Source organism: Nylanderia fulva, unplaced genomic scaffold (assembly GCF_048542155.1).
Source record: "Nylanderia fulva isolate GAGA-0341 unplaced genomic scaffold, ASM4854215v1 Scaffold298, whole genome shotgun sequence".
Lineage (NCBI taxonomy): Eukaryota > Metazoa > Arthropoda > Insecta > Hymenoptera > Formicidae > Nylanderia > Nylanderia fulva.
In genome coordinates this window covers 67,345-87,835 of record NW_028190366.1, presented here as the reverse complement: position 1 = coordinate 87,835, position 20,491 = coordinate 67,345, and the positions used below count along the sequence as shown (strand labels likewise).

Genomic DNA, 20,491 nt, shown 5'->3' with positions numbered 1-20,491 from the left:
CGTCAATCGCAAGATCCAGAGGAACGTTCGTAAACAAAGACACCACATCCAAGGAAAACATCCTATCATTCTCATCAATCTTTTTACCAGACAATATGCTGTACAAATCAAAACTATTATTAATATGACTTTTCGCTTTGGATAGGCTAGTTCGTAAGGTGTTTTGTAAAAACGAAGCCAGCGAGTATAGAGCTGTATCAACCGATGAAACTATGATTCTAACTGGATAGTTTTCCTTATGGATTTTAGGTAATCCATACGCTTTTGGAAGGAGAGAATCACTACAACGTAATTTATAATATTCGTTTTTTGAAATATAATCTTCCTTAAGCCATCTCTTCAACAAATCATTCAAATCGTTCTCTATTTTTTTGCACGGATTTTTTTTAACAATAGTGTAAGTGTTGACATCTTTTAAAACGTTTTCATTTTGTTAATATAATGAGATCTTTCCATTGCCACCGTAGCATTACCCTTGTCCGCGCGTGTGAATAGAACATTCGGATTGTTTTTTACAAAATTTTATTAAATCTCTGTGTGCACCAAGTAATTTTTGTTGACTTACGTCATTTTATCCTTCGTGTTCAGAAGTTGTGCAAATTTTGGAACCGCGATATTTCTGATCGTTGTGAGATTATTAATATTATTTCGTTTGCTATTACTCTCTATGTCCTTGATGAATTCATGTATCGCTGTTTTTTTACTAATATTCGGAAGACAGAATTTATCACCCATTTGCAACAGTTAATAACTGTTAATTTGCAACAGTTAATAACTGTTAATAAGTAGCAAAATTGTCAAGAAGAACGATGATAGGTAAGCATACTACCAATTGTAGGGGATACATATTATAATTTGGACATACATTGATCGGTAATTTTTTATTAATCGCAGCGCCTACGGAACGGGTTAATTTCTCGCATATTAACGATGAAACTATCCGAGATCTGAACAAAATCGGGGATCATATCGAGGCGAACATTGTTGGACAGGACGGATTGAAACACGCGTTAATTGCTCAAAAACTCTTGATTCTGAATAACTATAATTAAATTTCGATATTATGTGAATTGTAAGAATTTATATTTCAATAATTATACTGAAGAAGACCGCGTGCGGTCGAAACGTTTATAGAATGATTGTAATTTGCGTTAGTTTTAATATAATGACTGTAGTTTTATAATTTATACATGTAATAAATGGTAGTTGACTGAACATCTCGAATATTCAGCTCGATAAGTTGGCCTTATATTTATCACTTTGTTTTCAATATACGAGCGACAATTGTATTAATTTATTTGTAATAATTATTAATTAAGTTATTAATTAAAATATTTAAGCGAATAAGCGAGTGGAAAGCGATAGACCGAAATCGGTGAGCATGTAGGGCTTATTTGTTACGTCGCTTAATAACAAAAGTATCATCTTACTTTTCGGCGCGGCGGCATTGCTCGCCGCTCGCTGCATGACTCTGCCTCTCGATCAGATAATGCTTTTGTTACTAAAAGACGTAAATAAATAAGTCATCGTACATGCCCACCGATTCTGGCCTACCGCTTTCTACCCACTCATTCGCTAGATATTTTTATTAATAACTCAATAATTATTGCAAGTTTTAGCGAAATGATACAGGACTTTTCTATTCATATAAATTTAACATATATAAGATAGGCAATAAGAGCCAAATCGCGGATGACAGTGCGTTATTCTAAACGAAACTAAATTTTTTCGTTAGAATTAAATACCTGTGCACAAGGCACCAAATTTTTACTTGGACACGGCCAAGATATAAAATTGGAATAATCTCTACAAGAGATTTTTAATTCCATGTATCCCCTATTCCCCCTTTTCTATTCAGTTTAACATGCTGTACCCGTTCACGAAAGATAGTTCGCGAATTATGGGATACTCTGTATATTTACGTTTCTCATCCGAAATTACTCGTTGACGCACGAATTTCGTGTTGCCTTCCTGCAATTTCTGTCCTTTTTATTAAGGTCTTAAAATTTCGTATATCTAACAATAAATTTGTATATTGTATATGGTCGATTAAGAAATTAAGCACATGAAACAACGCCGAATACTCGAGCCTCGAGCAATACACGGAATTATTCTTTTTCTTTTCAGCGGTCCGTTCTGTTTTCTCTATCAGTCTCATGTACATGTCCTACATATCTCATCCCCATCTCTCTCTCTCTCTCTCTCTCTCTCTCTAATGACAATTGAGATAAAATTCTTTATAACTTTAAAGACGTAAGAAACATTTATAAAGTATAATTTGAAGCCAGAAAATATAATAAACTAAAATATAATTTGGAAATTATTTTTAACTAGATTATACTTTTAACAAGGCTCTGTAATAATAAATATAAATTTAACGTATAAGACGGGCAACAAGAGCCAAATCGCGGATGACAATGCGTTATCCTAACGAAACTAAATAATTTTTCGTTAGAATTAAATACCGGTGCACAAGGCACCAAATTTTTACTTGGACACGGCCAAGATTTTAAATATGAAATAATCGTCATATTTGAGATTTAATTTCAATACCCCTTTAAACCCCCCTACGGAAAATAAATAAATGAATGTAGAGAAAATATAGATCCGAATTCCCGATTCAGCGATTTTCGGATCTATATTTTTCTCTTACATTCATTTATTTATTTTCCGTAGGGGGGTTTAAAGGGGTATTGAAATTAAATCTCAAAATATGAGATTATTTCATATTTAAATCTTGGCCGTGTCCAAGTAAAAATTTGGTGCCTTGTGCACCGGTATTTAATTCTAACGAAAAATTATTTAGTTTCGTTAGGATAACGCATTGTCATCCGCGATTTGGCTCTTGTTGCCCGTCTTATACGTTAAATTTATATTTAGATTTATACTTGTTTCTACGTATACTTTGGGAACAATGAGAATTTTCGGACATTTATAGAAAACTAATTCGATTTATATAACTTTAGAAACAAGTTAGATATATATTATTTATTTTATTAGGAATATTTATATATTAAAATATTACATGTAAAAGAGTATATATCTATTATATATGAACATTTGTAGGACTAAAAATGTCCTCCGTTTTGTACTTTTGCAATAAGTAAGGAGAAATTAATTTAAGAAGTCGGTCTATCCGCGCGAATAAAAGCGTACAGACCGAAAAGAAACCGTTTACTACCTTGATACAAAGCGCACAGTGAAGCAATGGAAAAAGCACTCAGCTCGATATTCAATATGTTAATTGTTTCTCCGATTATAATAGAAAATTGATAATTGACCGTCAATCGTTCTATTTTTGACCTAGTTTAACCCGTTCTATTTCTATGACAAATAAAACGATTGATCTGGAACACCTTGTATAATATATAATAATAAGATTTATGAAATTAAATTAATTTCTACAATTATCAATATATATGTAAATATATATGTAGTCTTTATAAAATATTTAAATATAATAATATAAGATACAATTATACACACATATAATCAAGTTAAAATATTCTTTTTACTAAATTGAGTATAAATTATCTTATTAAAATATATATATACATATAATTTGTCATACTACTTTATACTTTATTTACAATAGTAGAAAGAATATTTTAATTTCTCTTACCAAAATTGTTTTATTATTTCAGATGTCATTAACCAGTTCTCCAATTCAGCCAAAGAATTATCATTTACAAGAAATGATTGCATAATTTCGGGAATTTCATTACATACAACATTTTGTACTAGATCTGCTTTATTTTTTAGTAGAACATTAATACCTTCGAAAATATCATCCATTTTCAAACTGAGAATGTGTAATTCTCTACAAATCCGTTTCCAAATTCTAAAATGTAAATAATTAATTATAAATTATTGTTTAGTAATATTTTTTTTTAATATTTTATTTACATATATATACCATTTTTTTAATTTTTTAATTGTATTTATTTTATTACAATATATACGTATATCTTATGTAATAAATTATAATATATTATACGAACTATCTTTCTTACCAGAATTTAATTCCAAAGCCGGGGTTTTTTATGATATGACTCAACAATATTAGAAATAGAAGTACTAGTACCAGAATTAGAAATAGTATCAACAGTAACTTTGAACTTATGAGTGTTATTTTCTATTTGATTTTTCTTTCCTAGAAAAAATATAAATTAAATATATATCTTTTTACATATAATTATATTCTCTTTTCTACATTAATAGCTGTTACAAATTTTAAGTAAGTACTGGTTTAAAGCTATATCAAGAAAAAGTGCAATTAAAATCTTAAATTTTTCTTATTTGTTTTTTATATGTTTTCTTATATTTCTGTATTTTTTAATATTAATTATTTTTATTATAAATATTTTTTACAAAATATAATCTTAATGAATTTTTATTACATAATTATAATATCTTATACCAACATCATATTTTTTACTTACTATTGTTTGAGTCAATTTGTTCGTTAAAATTTGGAACGTCAGGATATAGTGCATCATCATCTGATGATGATCTATCTATTTCAGAGAAGGACGATTCACTTTCAGATTTGTTATTGCGTTTTTTAGTTTTTGTATTACGTTTTTTTTTTCTCTTTCAACTCTTCATTATTAGAAGTAAGAATGTTTGTACTTTTGGTTTGTTTGCCTTTTGATGCGCTTTTTTTATAAGTGTCTGCAAAATAATAATTATTTAAATTAGTATTAATTAAAATTAAAGTAACAACTAAGTATATAAATATATAAGTCGATTAAAATTTGATTAAAAAAATGAAAAATAAATACGTAGTTGTATTTTAATTAAAAAGTAAATTATCTTAATAATAATATATATATGACTATTACTTATGTAATATAATTGCTATACATATATAAATATATACAAAAGATTTATAAAATATATATTTGTTACACAAATACACAATATAGTGTGTGTGTGTGTGTGTGTGTGTGTGTGTGTGTGTGTGTGTGTGTCTGTGTCTGACAATTTATATATACTTTACCATAAGTGCCCAAACTACTCGCTTATATTATTAATCGCTTATTGTACGAGAAAATGTGATCTCGTATGCGTGATGCGAGTATTTTGATGTCCGTAATTCTCTTAATTGTATTGTCTCGCCAAACTGTGATGTGACGGGGAAATCCACGTAACATATGCAATCAAATTTAATTCTCAAGATCGAGATTTATTGTTGCGGTGCCGAGTAGATCGATGTACAATGTTCGTTCGTTCGCTCGCCGGTTGTTGTGAAGGTCTTACTTGTTATTCGCGCGACTGTTGTAACAGAAGTATATCACGGACACATCGATGGAAACCGTCGAGGCTCATTTCCCCACTCGTCCGTGTTTTCGGAATACGCCGAATTTCACCGAGATGATACGAGAACGAAAACAATGATATCACCGCGATCGGTGTCCGGCGTGAATCATATAGGTCGTATATCGAACACTTATATTATATTAGATATTATTAAAGTTATGTTGAGCAATATTACTTTCCTCAAGCACGCGATGTACATATAACTTGCTGTAAAGGCTGAGCTGATTTACGAACTTTCTTCTTTAATTGTTGCATATAATTTTCAAAAGGAAAAGCGCTAAAATTGTCAAGTAAACCATATAATTTTACACAGTCGCTTAAATGCAAAAAGTTATGTATGTTGTGTGATACAAAATCCGGACCGTAAATTTGAATAGACTGACAGACAAAGTGTTTCATCAAACTGTGAGCATATATTACATAATCTTCATTTCTCGAATAACATTGACTTATCATTATAGAACTAGCAAGACTTAATGTTATGAAATTATTATAAATTTTAGATGATAAAACCTTTTTCAAAACTAGACCAGAATAGAGCAAAAAAAATCTATATTCCGTGGCTTTATATCTCTTACACTCAATTATAGAACGTGTTTTTCTAAAAAAAACTCATAAGGAACGTATTGCTTTAATTTTAGAAGATTTTCTGAAATTTTATTTACATCGCGAGCTCGTAATTTATGGGGTGGTTTACCATAAATCCGGTCATACCGTTTATGACAAAGGAGCCTTTTCATACCACCTAATAAAAGATTATGCATGTAATCTATTGGTACATTATCTCTCATGTTAAAGTTAGGTATATCTAATAGTATACTTTTGCCAATATGATGTTCCGGTTGAGCAGTAGTTCTAAATGTATGATCAGTTCTTTTGCAAAAACGTTCTGTCTCCGTAATACATGATTAAACATTTCACCCTCTTCTTCACATTTTGTGCATGAAAAATGGCCTGTATGACCTTTAATAAATAAAGCAAATGATTTAGCTGGAGAATCACAAATTAACATTAAAATTCTGAATTTGTATCAAAAAGAATTTATTAATATGCCATTAGTTGTTAGATGAATACATTCATTTACAAAATCTTTAAAAAAATTATTAGCAGATTTTGGTTTTTCCGAACCATGATATAAAGCAACTAAAAATATGTGGTTTATAAGAACTTTTATTGATTTGATTGAGCATAAAATAGGCCAAAACGAACTATTCGAACTTTTGCTTAACGGTAAACCATCAGTATTGACAGCTAATAAAAACTCTTCATCTCGTTCTAAGTTGATTTTATGATTTATACAAAATAAATTTATCGTTTTTTTCTATACCAAAATAAAAATATGTCCCGGAACCTAAAGGTGTTACAATTATTTTACTAGGTGTTTTTAGTACTATTCTTGCATCTTTTGGAATATTGCTACATCCCGGTATTTTTCGTATTATAGGAAGTAAATTTCCTAACGCCGATATTGTTATATTATCTTTTACAGCCCATACAGCTAATTTTGAGGTTAACGATATATTATTTTCATTATTATTGCACTCAATATTATTCGGTAATTCTTCGACATCATTATTAAATAACTCATTATTTGGAACATTGACATTTATATCATTATTACAACATGAATTTATAGGCAATATTAAACTATCTACTAACTCATTGTTGTATGGAATATTGACATTTACATTATTATTACAGCATGAATTTGTAGGCAATATTAAACTATCAGTAGCAATATTATTATCAATTACAATTTCTGTGATGTTATTGATATGTGTATTAAAAATACAGAATTATTATTAATGAGTTCTAAAGATCGATTTAGTTTATTTTTAAGATTTCTATTAAATTTAATTTTATCTTTAAACCTTAACTTATCCATAGTCAAAGCTAGAGGTTAGACTAACACTGAACACAACAAAAAAGAGTGAAAGTTATAAATATGTGTATTTATAAATTTAACGTATAAGACGGGCAACAAGAGCCAAATCGCGGATGACAATGTGTTATCCTAACGAAACTACATAATTTTTCGTTAGAATTAAATACCGGTGCACAAGGCACCAAATTTTAACTTGGACACGGCCAAGATTTTAAATATGAAATAATCTCATATTTTGAGATTTAATTTCAATACCCCTTTAACCCCCCTACGGAAAATAAATAAATGAATGCAAGAGAAAAATATAGATCCGAAAATCGCTGAATCGGTAATAGAACCCGAGACCTTTCGCTTGCCGGGCGACTGCTCTTCCAGCTGAGCTATTCAGATCCTTTCGATTCTATACTTTTCTCTGTTATATATATTAATGTTGGTAAACAAACGCATTTTTTAAGCCAGCGTGTATCAAATATAAGAGTTTTAACAAGGCTCTGTAATATAAATATAAATTTAACGTATAAGACGGGCAACAAGAGCCAAATCGCGGATGACAATGTGTTATCCTAACGAAACTACATAATTTTTCGTTAGAATTAAATACCGGTATTTAATTCTAACGAAAAATTATGTAGTTTCGTTAGGGTAACACATTGTCATCCGCGATTTGGCTCTTGTTGCCCGTCTTATACGTTAAATTTATATTTATATTACAGAGCCTTGTTAAAACTCTTATATGTGTATTTTATTAATATGATTGTACTTACTTTAAAAAAGTTTCGTCTAATACTTGAAAAAACTATGCACACAATTATGCAATATGGAGAAATCAGCTCAGAGGAGATCTCAGCTTTTCTCTCAGCTGTTCAGAGGAGATATCTCTTCAAAAAGATACACCAGCTCACAAAACTTTAGGCGCGAAAGAATATCAGTATTACAATCACACAGCAACAGTACTTCTTGAAACAATTGCTCGTGCTCGCTGCCGGAAATGTGGTAACGTGCACAGGTTGAACACGTGATCAACAGACACGTATCAATTCGTATATATCTCTGGTACTAATAGGGCTCAACGCAACAGAAAAATAATTAAAAATAAAAATAATTATTAAACAAGAAAGAAAGTAAAAGACTTTCTTTTCTCTCTTACTAATTTATAATATGTATTTTTACCCTTTATATTTTTCTATTTTGTGCGTAAGGCCTAACACAATACAAAAATATTATATATATATGTATATATATATATATATATATATATATTCAGCATTGCCGACAGCACCAGGTTGATAATCCCTGAAAAGGGCCCAGGACTTACAATTTTGCAATTCTTTTGAATAAAATAATTTATTCATGAAACTAATAAAATTATAACAAGAATATGTAATAAGAATATTTTTAAATTGATCTGTGTATTGGTTTAATTTATCGTCATCGAAGAGGAAAGAAGGAAAATCTCCGATTACGTTTATTTGTCAACCATAATTAAAAATATTCAAAAAATCATATGCTTTTGTTTTGTAATTGTCAATCTAATCTTTGATTGACTTTGCACGATAAGAAAATTAGTTATATTTTACAATTTTACATTATAAATGTTGATAAAAATTCAAGTTGTGAACTTTGACTTCGGAATCGAGCAAATTCAATCGAATATAGTATCGACAATTTATCATTTGATCAAATATCTGATTGATAAGAAATAAACATATACGGAGATTTTCTTTTCCTTCCCCTTTGATGACGCGATAAATTGAACCAATATATTGATCAATTTAAAAAAATTATTCTTATTAGTTTGATGAATAATTATTTTATTCATAAAATAAATTGCAAAAATAAAATCTTGGGCTTTTTTGTACGTGGATATCATTCTAATGCTACGGGCAGTGTAGGCACATTTGAAAATCTATATTTATAATTGTGCAAAAAATTATATATACAGGGTGTTCGGCAACAGGTGGGCCAAAATGTAAGGAGTGGTTCTACATGATAAAATAAGACGAAAATCAAGAATGACAAAATTGCGTCCGAGACTTTGTTTATTAATTATAAATATTTTAAACTTCGCATTAAGGGCGCCTGACGCACGGCAATTTTCCGATATTTTGCGTGCGTAAGGTACATCGGTAGAGTCGCCGTCAAAATACACTGTGACGCATAAGTATACAAAAACTTACATCGTAACAGTTGATGTATATTTTGCGAAATGTAAAATATTTATAATTAATAAACAAAGTCTCGAACGCAATTTTGTCATTCTTGATTTTTGTCTTATTTTATCATGTAGAATCACTCCTTACATTTTGGCCCACCTGTTACCAAACACCCTGTATATATATATATGAAGATAAAATTATATATATATATATATATATATATATATATATAAATATAAATATAGATTTTCAAATGTGCCCACACTGCCCGTAGCACTAGAATGATATCCATGTACAAAAAAGCCCAAGATTTTATGTTTGCAATTTATTTTATGAATAAAATAATTATTCATCAAACTAATAAGAATAATTTTTTTAAATTGATCAATATATTGGTTCAATTTATCGCGTCATCAAAGGGGAAGAAAAGGAAAATCTCCGATTATGTTTATTTCTTATCAATCAGATATTCGATCAAATGATAAATTGTCGATACTATCTTCGATTGAATTTGCTCGATTCCGAAGTCAAAGTTCACAACTTGAATTTTTATCAACATTTATAATGTAAAATTGTAAAATATAACTAATTTTCTTATCGAGCAAATTCAATCAAAGATTAGATTGACAATTACAAAACAAAATCATATGATTTTTCGAATATTTTTAATTATGATTGACAAATAAACGTAATCGAAGATTTTCCTTCTTTCCTCTTCGATGACGATAAATTAAACCAATACATTGATCAATTTAAAAATATTCTTATTATATATTCTTGTTATAATCTTATTAGTTTCATGAATAAATTATTTTATTCAAAAAAAATTGCAAAATTATAAGTCCTGGGCCCTGTGCGGGGATTATTAACCTGGTGCTGTCGGCAGTGCAAACACGTATCCTGGGGCTGCGGGGGTACAGGGGGGGGGAGAGCGACATTTATCGCCATCATCATATCCTCGCGTCCGCTGGCAACAACGGCCATCGCATCATGCGAAAAAGGCAGTATGTCCTACGCGGACTTGAACCCTAGTTCGCACTGATGATAATCCCACGCTCTAAATTGGCGCAACAGAACTCTTGTATCAATATGGATTTTCATGAGATATTTGAATTAAAGAGAAATGTTTTAGTAAAAATATTATTCATCCACTTATTTCAAAAGGATAAAATAAAAAACAAAACTACTTTTATCTTTTTGAAATAAGTGGATGGTTTATATATTTGTTCTATGTGACGAAACGTAAAATAATTTATAGTATTATTGGCGCTATATACGTTTTATGATATCAATATGGATTTTTATATTTGAATTAAAAAGAAATATTTTTTAGAAAAAATTCGTCCACTTATTTTAAAAAGAATACAAAATAAAACTACTTTTATCTTTTTGAAATAAGTGGATAAATAATATTTTTTCTAAAAAATTTTTTTAAATTCAAATAGCTCATAAAACCCCATATTGATATCATAAATCGTATATAGCACCAATAATACTACAAATTGTTTTACGTTTCTTTACATAAAAAAATATATAAACCATCCACTTATTTCCAAAAGATAAAAGTAGTTTTATTTTGTATCTTATCTTTTTGAAATAAGTGGATGAATAATATTTTTTTTTTAAATTATTTTTTTTTAATTCAAATATCTCATAAAAATCTATATTGATAACATGAATCCCGTGGCGTTAATTTAGAGCGTGGGATTACCACCGTGGGAATTAGGGTTCAAAACCGAGAAAAACTTTTTTTTTGTATAGTATATTGTAACGGTTCACCTTTCCCGACGCCGCGGATTGGCTCGCCGGTTCCAGGATTCGGGAGGAAGGGGGAAATTCAGACTCGCTTATTCCTTAATATAAAAACAGTGGGTTTATTCAAATAAAAAGAACAACGAAAAGAATGTTTAACAGCAGGCTACAGGTCATCCTACGGGTTTAGCGGATCGCTGGTATACGTAGTGAACGGTGATCGCACGGAGCGTCCGGTGGCGTGAAGCCTGAACAAAGAACTTAAGAGCTACCCGGTATATGTACAAAGCGTGAGGATCGAACGGAGCGTCCGGTGGCGTAAAGCCTGAACAAAGAACTTAAGAGCTACCCGGTATATGTACAAAGCGTGAGGATCGAACGGAGCGTCCGGTGTATTTACAAGCTCGGAGGCGTATAGCCTATAACGGTGTCCAGATGGGACTTACAAGTTACCCGGTATACGATACTGGAGATACAACAGGTGGAGGCGCATAGCCTATAGCGGTGTCCTGATGGGACTTTACAATTTACCCGGTATACGATACTGGAGATGCAACAGGTGGAGGCGCATAGCCTATAGCGGTGTCCTGACGGGACTTACAATTTACCCGGTATACGATGCTGGAGATACTAGGTACGGGGCGTAACGCCTTTATTCAAAACGGGGAGCTGTGAAGCCAACGTACGGCGGCATATAGCCTTATAATGATGTCCGGAAACCGGGAAACCCAGTATAACGACGAGAAGCCCGTCGCCCGGATGTTAGCAGGATGAACCGGAAACCGGGAAACCCAGTGTAACGACGAGAAACCCGTCGCCCGGCGGATAGCAGGATGGACCGGAAACTGGGAAACCCAGTGTAACGACGAGAAGCCCGTCGCCCGGCGTATTACAGGAGGAGACCGGAAACCGGGAAACCCGGTGTTACAACGAGAAACCCGTTGCCCGATACTAACGGTAGGAACCAGCGACCGAGAAACCCGGCACTTTCACAACGAGAAGCCCGTTGCCTGGTCTGGGAGATTTGGAACGGGACTGGTGCCGGCTCGTCCGCCGAGCCGGCTTATATACCCGTCCGTCGGTCCCCTACTCCGCGTCGAGTCCGTGGCGGGGGTACCGCGCCGGGATCGCGGTGGGGCGCCCCCGGGGTGGGGGCGGCCCGTGTGGAACGATTAGGGGCGCCTTTAGGCGCCAAAGCCTCACGTGGCGGGCGGCTGATCGGCCCGCGAGGCGTTAGTAACGGCTGCGCCGTTACATTATCAGACATGTTTTTTTTATTATATACATTTATAATTATATATGATTATATATTGTTATGTATTTAAGATGTATATGGAGAGTTGCGCGCCGCGAGGTAAAGGAGCCTAATCGTGACACCTTTCGGCGTTATCGTTCTAGTTTACCCCCGAATATCGGCTAAAGCCCTGCTTTTAGCCGAGTCATCGTCTCCCGCTGTCGCAGAGACCAGGACAGGCGCGTAGCGAGCGGATGCTCCGTTTATAAGCTCCGGTTACTCCGATTGTGTTCTAACTAATAAATAGTTCTGTGGTTAAACGTGTTCGAATTATTAGCTCCGGTTCTTCTTCTCTCAAATATAATATTCGAATATACAAGAATATAACAGCTGGCGACGAGGATGGGATCCTAGTAGGCGTAGTGAAAATCAGCCACGTGGAATTCGTGGCGAGAGTTTTGCCAGAGCCGAATGGGCGACGGTGTTCGAGAAACTACGCAACAGAGGAAGTGATTTGCCGAGAAGGAGGAAATTAAGAGAAGATGCCGACGACGAGTTCAGGCTCAGGTACGCAAAGCCCGGTATCGGGACAAAATCCACCGGCAAAGGTAGCAATTGCAAATCCTTTGCAAGTCGATGTTTTCGACCCGCAGCGGCAGCCGTTAATTCGTTGGCTGCAGCGACTTGAAGGTGCCTTTCGAGTGTTTCAAATCTCGGAAGGCGCAGAACGTGTTGCTTACTTGCTACATTTCGTAGGCGTAGAACCGTTCGGGATTTTGTGCGACCGACTGGATCCTATCGATCCATATACTCAAACGTATGAGACGTTAATTAGAAAATTAAAAGAATTTTACGCGCCCGAGCCACTAGAGATAGCCGAGATATATATTTATCGGAAGCGTATGCAACGTACAGAGGAGACTGTCCAGGAATACATGGCGGCTCTCCAGAAATTATTGCTTCACTGCAAATTTGGAGAATATCTACCAATGGAACTACGGAATCAATTCGTATTCGGCTTAAGGAATCATCGGATTCAATCGAGGTTGTTGGAGACGGCGAATCTCACGAAGGACTCCGCATTAAAAATCGCATGCGGAATGGAAATGGCGGAGAAGGGCGTTAATAAACTAAAAGAAGAAAATCATCTATCGGAAACGACCGTGGACTACATTGGAGCTGGAGCAAAACAGAAGAAGACAAAGGGCCGTGATGATCGTAATGGAAACAGAGGAAATCAACAACAAGGGTCGAGGAAGGACGCAGCGACTTCGAAGCATTCCAATCTTGGCAAACATCATAAGTATACAAATAATAAGCGTTCGAACTCGAAAGTTAATGATATTGTTTGTTATAGGTGTGGTCAGGCTCATTTGGCGCCAAGCTGTACCCTTCCTCGGAACACTAAATGTAGTGAATGCGGAGGTTTTGGGCATCTCCAAAAAGTTTGTAAGAAGAAAGGGCAGGCCCACCTGTTAGAAGAGGTGTTCCGTGTAGATGACAGAGAGCATCTCGAGCACAGGGAAAAGTACACGGTTCCGCTTCAAATAGAAAGCAAGAGAGTGACATTCGACGTAGATTGCGGCTCAGCGGTCACATTGGTGAGCGATATATGGCGTAGAGAAACGTTTCCAAATTTAAAATTATATAATATGCGTTTGAAACTGCGCTCTTATTGTAAGAAAAATTTCGTGCCTCTCGGATTTATTAAAGTAAAAGTCAAAGATATAAATGAAAATAAAATATTAAATATGTACGTGGTTAAATACGATCGAGATCCATTGTTGGGCCGGGAGTGGATTAATCAGTTGAAAATGTTAAAGAAAATTAAAGATAGTCTCTTAGAAATAGAAGACGTGCATACTCTCGACGCGTCCGGGCAAGAACGGTTGGCTAATTTATTAGAAAAATATAGAAACGTACTAAGTGACGAATTTGCAAATATTAATAAATTTCAAGCTCATCTAAAATTAAAACCAAATGTAAAGCCTGTATTTATAAAAAATCGTGCGGTACCCTTTAAAATTTTAGAAAAAGTCGAAAGAGAATTAGAAAATATGGTAAAAGCAGGCATCTTGGAAAAAGTCGAGTCTTCGAATTGGGCAACGCCAATCGTACCGGTTTAAAAAAAAAACGGCGGAATTAGAATTTGCGGTGACTACAGTATAACAGTCAATCCGTCTTTAATTATAGATGAGCACCCCTTGCCCACAATGGAAGAATTGTTCGCATCTATGTCGGGAGGCACGATTTTTTCAAAAATAGATTTTAAACAAGCATATTTGCAGTTACCGGTCGCGGAATCTGATAGAGAGATTTTAACATTAAGTACACATAAAGGTCTATATAAATGCAACCGATTAATGTACGGAGTGGCATCTGCACCCGCGATATGGCAAAGGACAATGGAAAATATACTGTGCGGAATACCCGGGGTGGCTATATTTTTAGATGATATTAGAATTGCCGGTAAAGACATAAAACAACACTGCGAGAGATTAGAACTTGTTTTGAAAAGATTATCAGAATATAATATTCGCATTAATGTAGAGAAATGCGCTTTTCTTAAAGATAAAATATCCTATTGCGGATATATAATTAGCAAAAACGGAATTTCAAAAGAACCTAAAAAAATTAAAGCAGTCCAAAAGATGCCAAGGCCAACTAATACGACGCAACTTCGCGCTTTTATTGGATTAGTAAATTACTACGGACGCTTCATCGAACATTTAAGTGATAAAATGTACCCGTTAAATATTCTGCTAAAGAAAAATGTAAAATTTAATTGGTCGAAAGAATGTGAGACGGCTTTCAGAAAAATTAAAGTAGAATTCGGAAGTAAAAAAATTTTAGTGCCTTTTAACCCAAAGTTGCCATTGATACTCGCTGTGGATGCCAGTCCGTACGGAATAGGTGCAGTCCTTTCACACATGTACCCCGATGGTACAGAACGCGTAATTCAATACGCGTCAAACACATTAAATGAAACGCAAAAGAAATACGCGCAGATTGATAAGGAGGCTTTGGCAATTGTTTTCGGGATTAAAAAATTCCATCAATTTTTGTATGGAAATCATTTTACGCTTTTAACGGATAATAAGCCGTTGGCACAAATTTTAAACCCGCAAAAAGGCCTTCCGGCATACAGTGCACTGCGCATGCAGCACTATGCCGTGTTTTTGCAGGCTTTTAATTTTGATATAAAGTATCGTAAATCCACAGATCATTGTAATGCAGATGGGTTCTCACGATTGCCCATACAAGAGAAAAGCGTAGGAAAATTCGACGTAATTGATGTATTGTAAATGGAAAACGTAGAAACATTACCGGTAACTGCAAAAAGTATTAGAGATGAAATAAATAAAGATGCGTTATTATTAAAAATTCGTCAAACCTTGATAAAAGGCAAAAGTTTAGTTCCGCTGGGTTATAATGATGGCGAGTTTGCGTTACAGGATGGTATCGTGTTTAGAAAAGAGAGAATAGCTATCCCGAAAAGCTTAAGAAGTAAAGTATTAAAAGAATTGCACGCAGGTCATTTTGGAATGGTAAAAATGAAAAAACTTAGTCGAAATTTTTGTTGGTGGCCAAAAATAGACAAAGAAATAGAAGAAATAACTAAAAATTGTAAAGCATGTGCCACGTTTTTAAATAATCCAAGAATCAAAGTTAAACACGCCTGGGAAGCGGCGTCAGAACCTTTTGAGCGCGTACATATAGATTTCGCGGGGCCGTTTATGAGCCACACTTTTCTAGTATTGGTCGACTCGTACACAAAATGGCCTGAAGTTCACATTGTAAAAAACATGTCCGTCCAAAACACGATAGAAAAATGTAGGGATATATTCGCAAAATTCGGATTGCCACGAGTCCTAGTGTCGGACAACGGGCGAACATTTATTGCAGAAGAATTCGAAAATTTTCTTAGAATAAACGGAATATACCATAAGCGCACAGCACCCTACCATCCTGCTACAAATGGTTTAGCGGAACGTTTCGTACAAACGTTAAAAAAATCACTACGAAAATTAAATATTAGTAATGGCAACATTAAGACCAATCTATAGAAATTTCTATTTCAGTATAGAGTAACACCTCATGCAGAATTAGATAAATCTCCGGCGGAAGCCATGTATAACCGTAAATTAAGAAGCAGATTGGAGTTAATGTTCCCGAAAACTAATAAAGAAATTGAAATGGAAAATATAATAGTTGTAAGAAATTTTAAAAAAGGCGAAAGAGTCGCCGTGCGAGAATATTTAAACAAAAACGTAAAATGGCGATTTGGGAGAGTATTAGCTAAGCTAGGGAAATTACATTACTCAGTTAAATTAGACAACGGAAAAATTTGGAAACGTCACTCAGATCAAATAAGGAAAATAGGAGAGAAAATTAGTGCCCCGATTGATGAGGCGAATAACCTTGGTGAGGCTGACCATTATGGTCCAGTCGAGGTAGCACGGGATGTTCTAACTCCAAGCGATAACGAGCAAGCGAAAACTGTGCACAAAAACTCTGACCCTGCCAGCTCGAGTTGCTACTCCGAAAATCCCAATACAACGGAATCCGAGGAAGGGGAAGCTGCAAGAGCCGACGACACACGCACGCGTAAATCAAAAATAAGTTTGGAACAAAATGTAAACGAAAACAATGAGGGCCGACCTCAACGTTATAGAAAACCGCCTGATAGGTACGGTATATATTTATCGCAAATTTAAGGTGTATACAAGGAAAATTATATATTAGTTTTAAGTAAAATTGTAGCTGCGAAAGTTATGATAAAATTGTTAAGACACTCAGTTCAATTTCACAGGGGGAAGAGCTGTTATGTATTTAAGATGTATATGGAGAGTTGCGCGCCGCGAGGTAAAGGAGCCTAATCGTGACACCTTTCGGCGTTATCGTTCTAGTTTACCCCCGAATATCGGCTAAAGCCCGGCTTTTAGCCGAGTCATCGTCTCCCGCTGTCGCAGAGACCAGGACAGGCGCGTAGCGAGCGGATGCTCCGTTTATAAGCTCCGGTTACTCCGATTGTGTTCTAACTAATAAATAGTTCTGTGGTTAAACGTGTTCGAATCATTAGCTCCGGTTCTCCTTCTCTCAAATATAATATTCGAATATACAAGAATATAACATATATAATTATTAAATATAATTATTATATATAATTATTAAATATAATTATTATATATAATTATTATATATAATTATTATATATAATTATTATATATAATTATTATTGTTACGTCCGCGACCACCCTTCGGATTATCTCGAAGAAATGTCGCGCGCACTCAAACTCTCACACGCCGGAAATGAATACACTCGCGTAGTAAAGCAATAAACTTTAATATTAGAAGCCAATAAACCGTAGCGATACAATATAATATTACGTGCATTAATCCTAATGCAAATATATCCGCCGATCAGCTGTCAGAGGATACGTCCTCACCGCACGACAGCTAGACCAAAACAAAACGCATCGATAGACATAAACAGCTTCTTAGCGACGATAGAAGATCCTGATAGAAGACCCTGATAGAAGACCCTGATAGAAGATCCTAATAGAAAATCCTGACGATCGTATAATACAGGGATGTATCGTCAAACGGGCGGGACACGGACATAACATTATATATAATTATATATAATCATATATAATTATAAATGTATATATAATTATATATAAATAAAAAATTCTCCTGCAATCTTTCAAAGCGAAAGCGAAAGACACAGGAAAGAAAAAAAAGAACATTGAATATGTGTGTGTGTGCGCGCGCCGTGCGGCAACACCTTATTTGCAAACAAATAACAATCAGCCGCGCGACACAACGCACGAACTCGGGAGATGCGCAGTCCACTTTTCGTCGCCGAAGACAAAGGAACCAAAGATGCCGCGACGTAAGTATTTCACATAATCTCTCTCTCTCTCTCTCTCTCTCTCTCTCTCTCTCTCTCTTTTTTTATCTAATAATTTTTTTTTCTAATTATTTTAGCAAGAAGTGAAGGATACGTCATCCCGAAGAGGAAGACAGCGGACGCGAAGATGGCGACGGCGCCGCTGCCAGCGGACGCGAAGACGGTGACGGCGCCGCTGCCAGCGAACGCGAGGACGGCGACGGCACCGCTGTCAGCGGACGCGAAGACGGTGACGGCGCCGCTGCCAGCGGACGCGAGGACGGCGACGGCGCCGCTGCCAGCGAATGCGAGGACGGCGACGGCGCCGCTGCCAGCAGATGCGAGGACGGCGACGACGCCGCTGCCAGCGGATGCGAGGACGGCGACGACGCCGCTGCTAGCGGACGCGAGAACGGCGACGGCGCCGCTGCCAGCGGACGCAAGGATGATGATGACTCCGCTGCCAGCGGACGCGAGAATAATGATGACCTCGCTGCCAGCGGACGCGAGGATGATGATGAGTATGTATATATCCGGTCTTTTATGTACACTCTGTGTATGTATATTTACACACACACACACACACACACACGCACACACTCACACATCTCTGTGTGTTTTTGTCTCTGTCTCTTCTCTCTTTTCTACATTGCATTTTTTCATACATGCACACGTATATAATAAAAAATATTTTTAACATTACATAAATAAAAATAATTACATACATGTATGTATGTATGTATGTAATTATTTTTATTTATGTAATGCAGAAAATATTTATTATTATATACGTCTGCATGTATGAAAGAATGTAATGTAGAAAAGAAAGAAGAGACAGAGAGACAGGAACATATATATGTATAGATACATAATAACAAAAATTGGGAACATTCTAAAAATGATGGCCTCTCTCAATATTTTCACTCAGGAAAAATCGGAAATATATATATATATATATTAGTATGTATATATATACTGGGTGCCCCAGAACTGGCGAAAAAGTTTATGGCAGATTCCTGGTATCATTTGGAGACGATTTTTCCTGAGTGAAAATATTGAGAGAGGCCATCATTTTTAGAATGTTCCTAATTTTTGTTATTATGTATCTATATAAACCTTATAAATTCTACAAGCAAACTATCTAAAATTAATTGAATATTGTAGTTCTATTAATTTCCACAAGGCTTAGTTTCCAAAAAAGCCTTTATTTTAAACTGCTCTAATTCGAGAATATAATTTGATAAATATAATTCGATAATTATTGGTGTCTCGACATTTTCACGGAGGAAAAATTGTCTCCGAATGATACCAAAAATCTGTCAAAAGCTTTTTCGCCAGTTCTGGGACACCCTGTGTATGCATATATATATATATATATATATATATATATATAGAAATTTTATATTTACATATATATATATATATATATATATATATGTAAATATAAAATTTCTTTTTTTTGCAGCAAATTAACACCGCGGTGCGTAAGGCGGTAAACAAGGAGCGGGCGCGCCAATACGTAAATACGCCGATCGCCGCCTTCATACTCCCGCAGCACCAGGATACGTGCTTGCGCCGCCGACAACACCAGGATATATACCGCCAGCAGCACTAGGATACGTGACTGTACCGCCGGCAACATCAGGATATATATTTGCACCGCCGGCAGCACCAGGATATATATATGCACCGCCGACAGCACCAGGATATATATCCGCATCGCCAGCAGCACCAGGATATATATCTGCACCGCCGGCAGCACCAGGATACGTGCCCGCACCGCCGGCAGCACCAGGATACGTGTGCGCACCACCGGCAGCACCAGGATACATATCCGCACCGCCGGCAGCACCAGGATACGTGTCCACACCGCCGGCAACACCAGGATACGTGTCCGCACCGCCGGCAGCACCAGGATATATATCCGCACCGCCGGCAGCACCAGGATACGTGTCCGCACCACCGGCAGCATTAGGATACATATCCGCACCGCCGACAGCACCAGGATACGTGTCCGCACCGCCGGCAGCACCAGGATACGTGTCCGCACCGCCAACAGCACCAGGATATATATCCGCACCGCCGGCAGCACCAGGATACGTGTCCGCACCGCCGGCAGCACCAGGATATATATCCGCACCGCCGGCAGCACCAGGATATATGCCTGCCTAGATTTATTTTAGTCATTTATTTTATTACATTTTTTTTCATTTTATTTTATTACATATTAGTCACACTTATTCGAC

The 20,491-nt window shown here is 35.5% G+C and overlaps 2 protein-coding genes and 1 long non-coding RNA gene across 4 annotated transcripts; 2 read left to right on the top strand and 1 right to left on the bottom strand.

Moving 5' to 3' along the window:
• Positions 1–5,855: 5,855 nt before the first annotated feature.
• Positions 5,856–8,021, bottom strand: LOC114930495 (uncharacterized). Of its 2 annotated transcripts, XR_014925034.1 has the most exons (3): positions 7,972–8,021; positions 6,143–6,285; positions 5,856–6,067 (listed from the first exon to the last, which is right to left on the bottom strand). It is a non-coding gene; the product is annotated as an uncharacterized LOC114930495 (long non-coding RNA). The 2 variants fall into 2 exon arrangements; XR_014925033.1 differs by lacking the exon at positions 7,972–8,021 and having other exon boundaries at positions 6,143–6,743.
• A 3,653-nt stretch (positions 8,022–11,674) lies between these two features.
• Positions 11,675–15,366, top strand: LOC146722607 (uncharacterized). The gene has a single exon (XM_085484158.1). The coding sequence runs from the start codon at positions 12,892–12,894 to the stop codon at positions 14,473–14,475; it is 1,584 nt and encodes a 527-aa protein (XP_085340284.1). The 5' UTR covers positions 11,675–12,891; the 3' UTR covers positions 14,476–15,366.
• Positions 15,367–18,070: 2,704 nt separating this feature from the next.
• LOC146722606 (uncharacterized) lies at positions 18,071–19,775 on the top strand. The gene is made up of 3 exons (XM_085484156.1): positions 18,071–18,248; positions 18,344–18,766; positions 19,711–19,775. The coding sequence occupies exons 1-3, from the start codon at positions 18,239–18,241 to the stop codon at positions 19,716–19,718; spliced, it is 441 nt and encodes a 146-aa protein (XP_085340282.1). The 5' UTR covers positions 18,071–18,238; the 3' UTR covers positions 19,719–19,775.
• Positions 19,776–20,491: the final 716 nt, after the last annotated feature.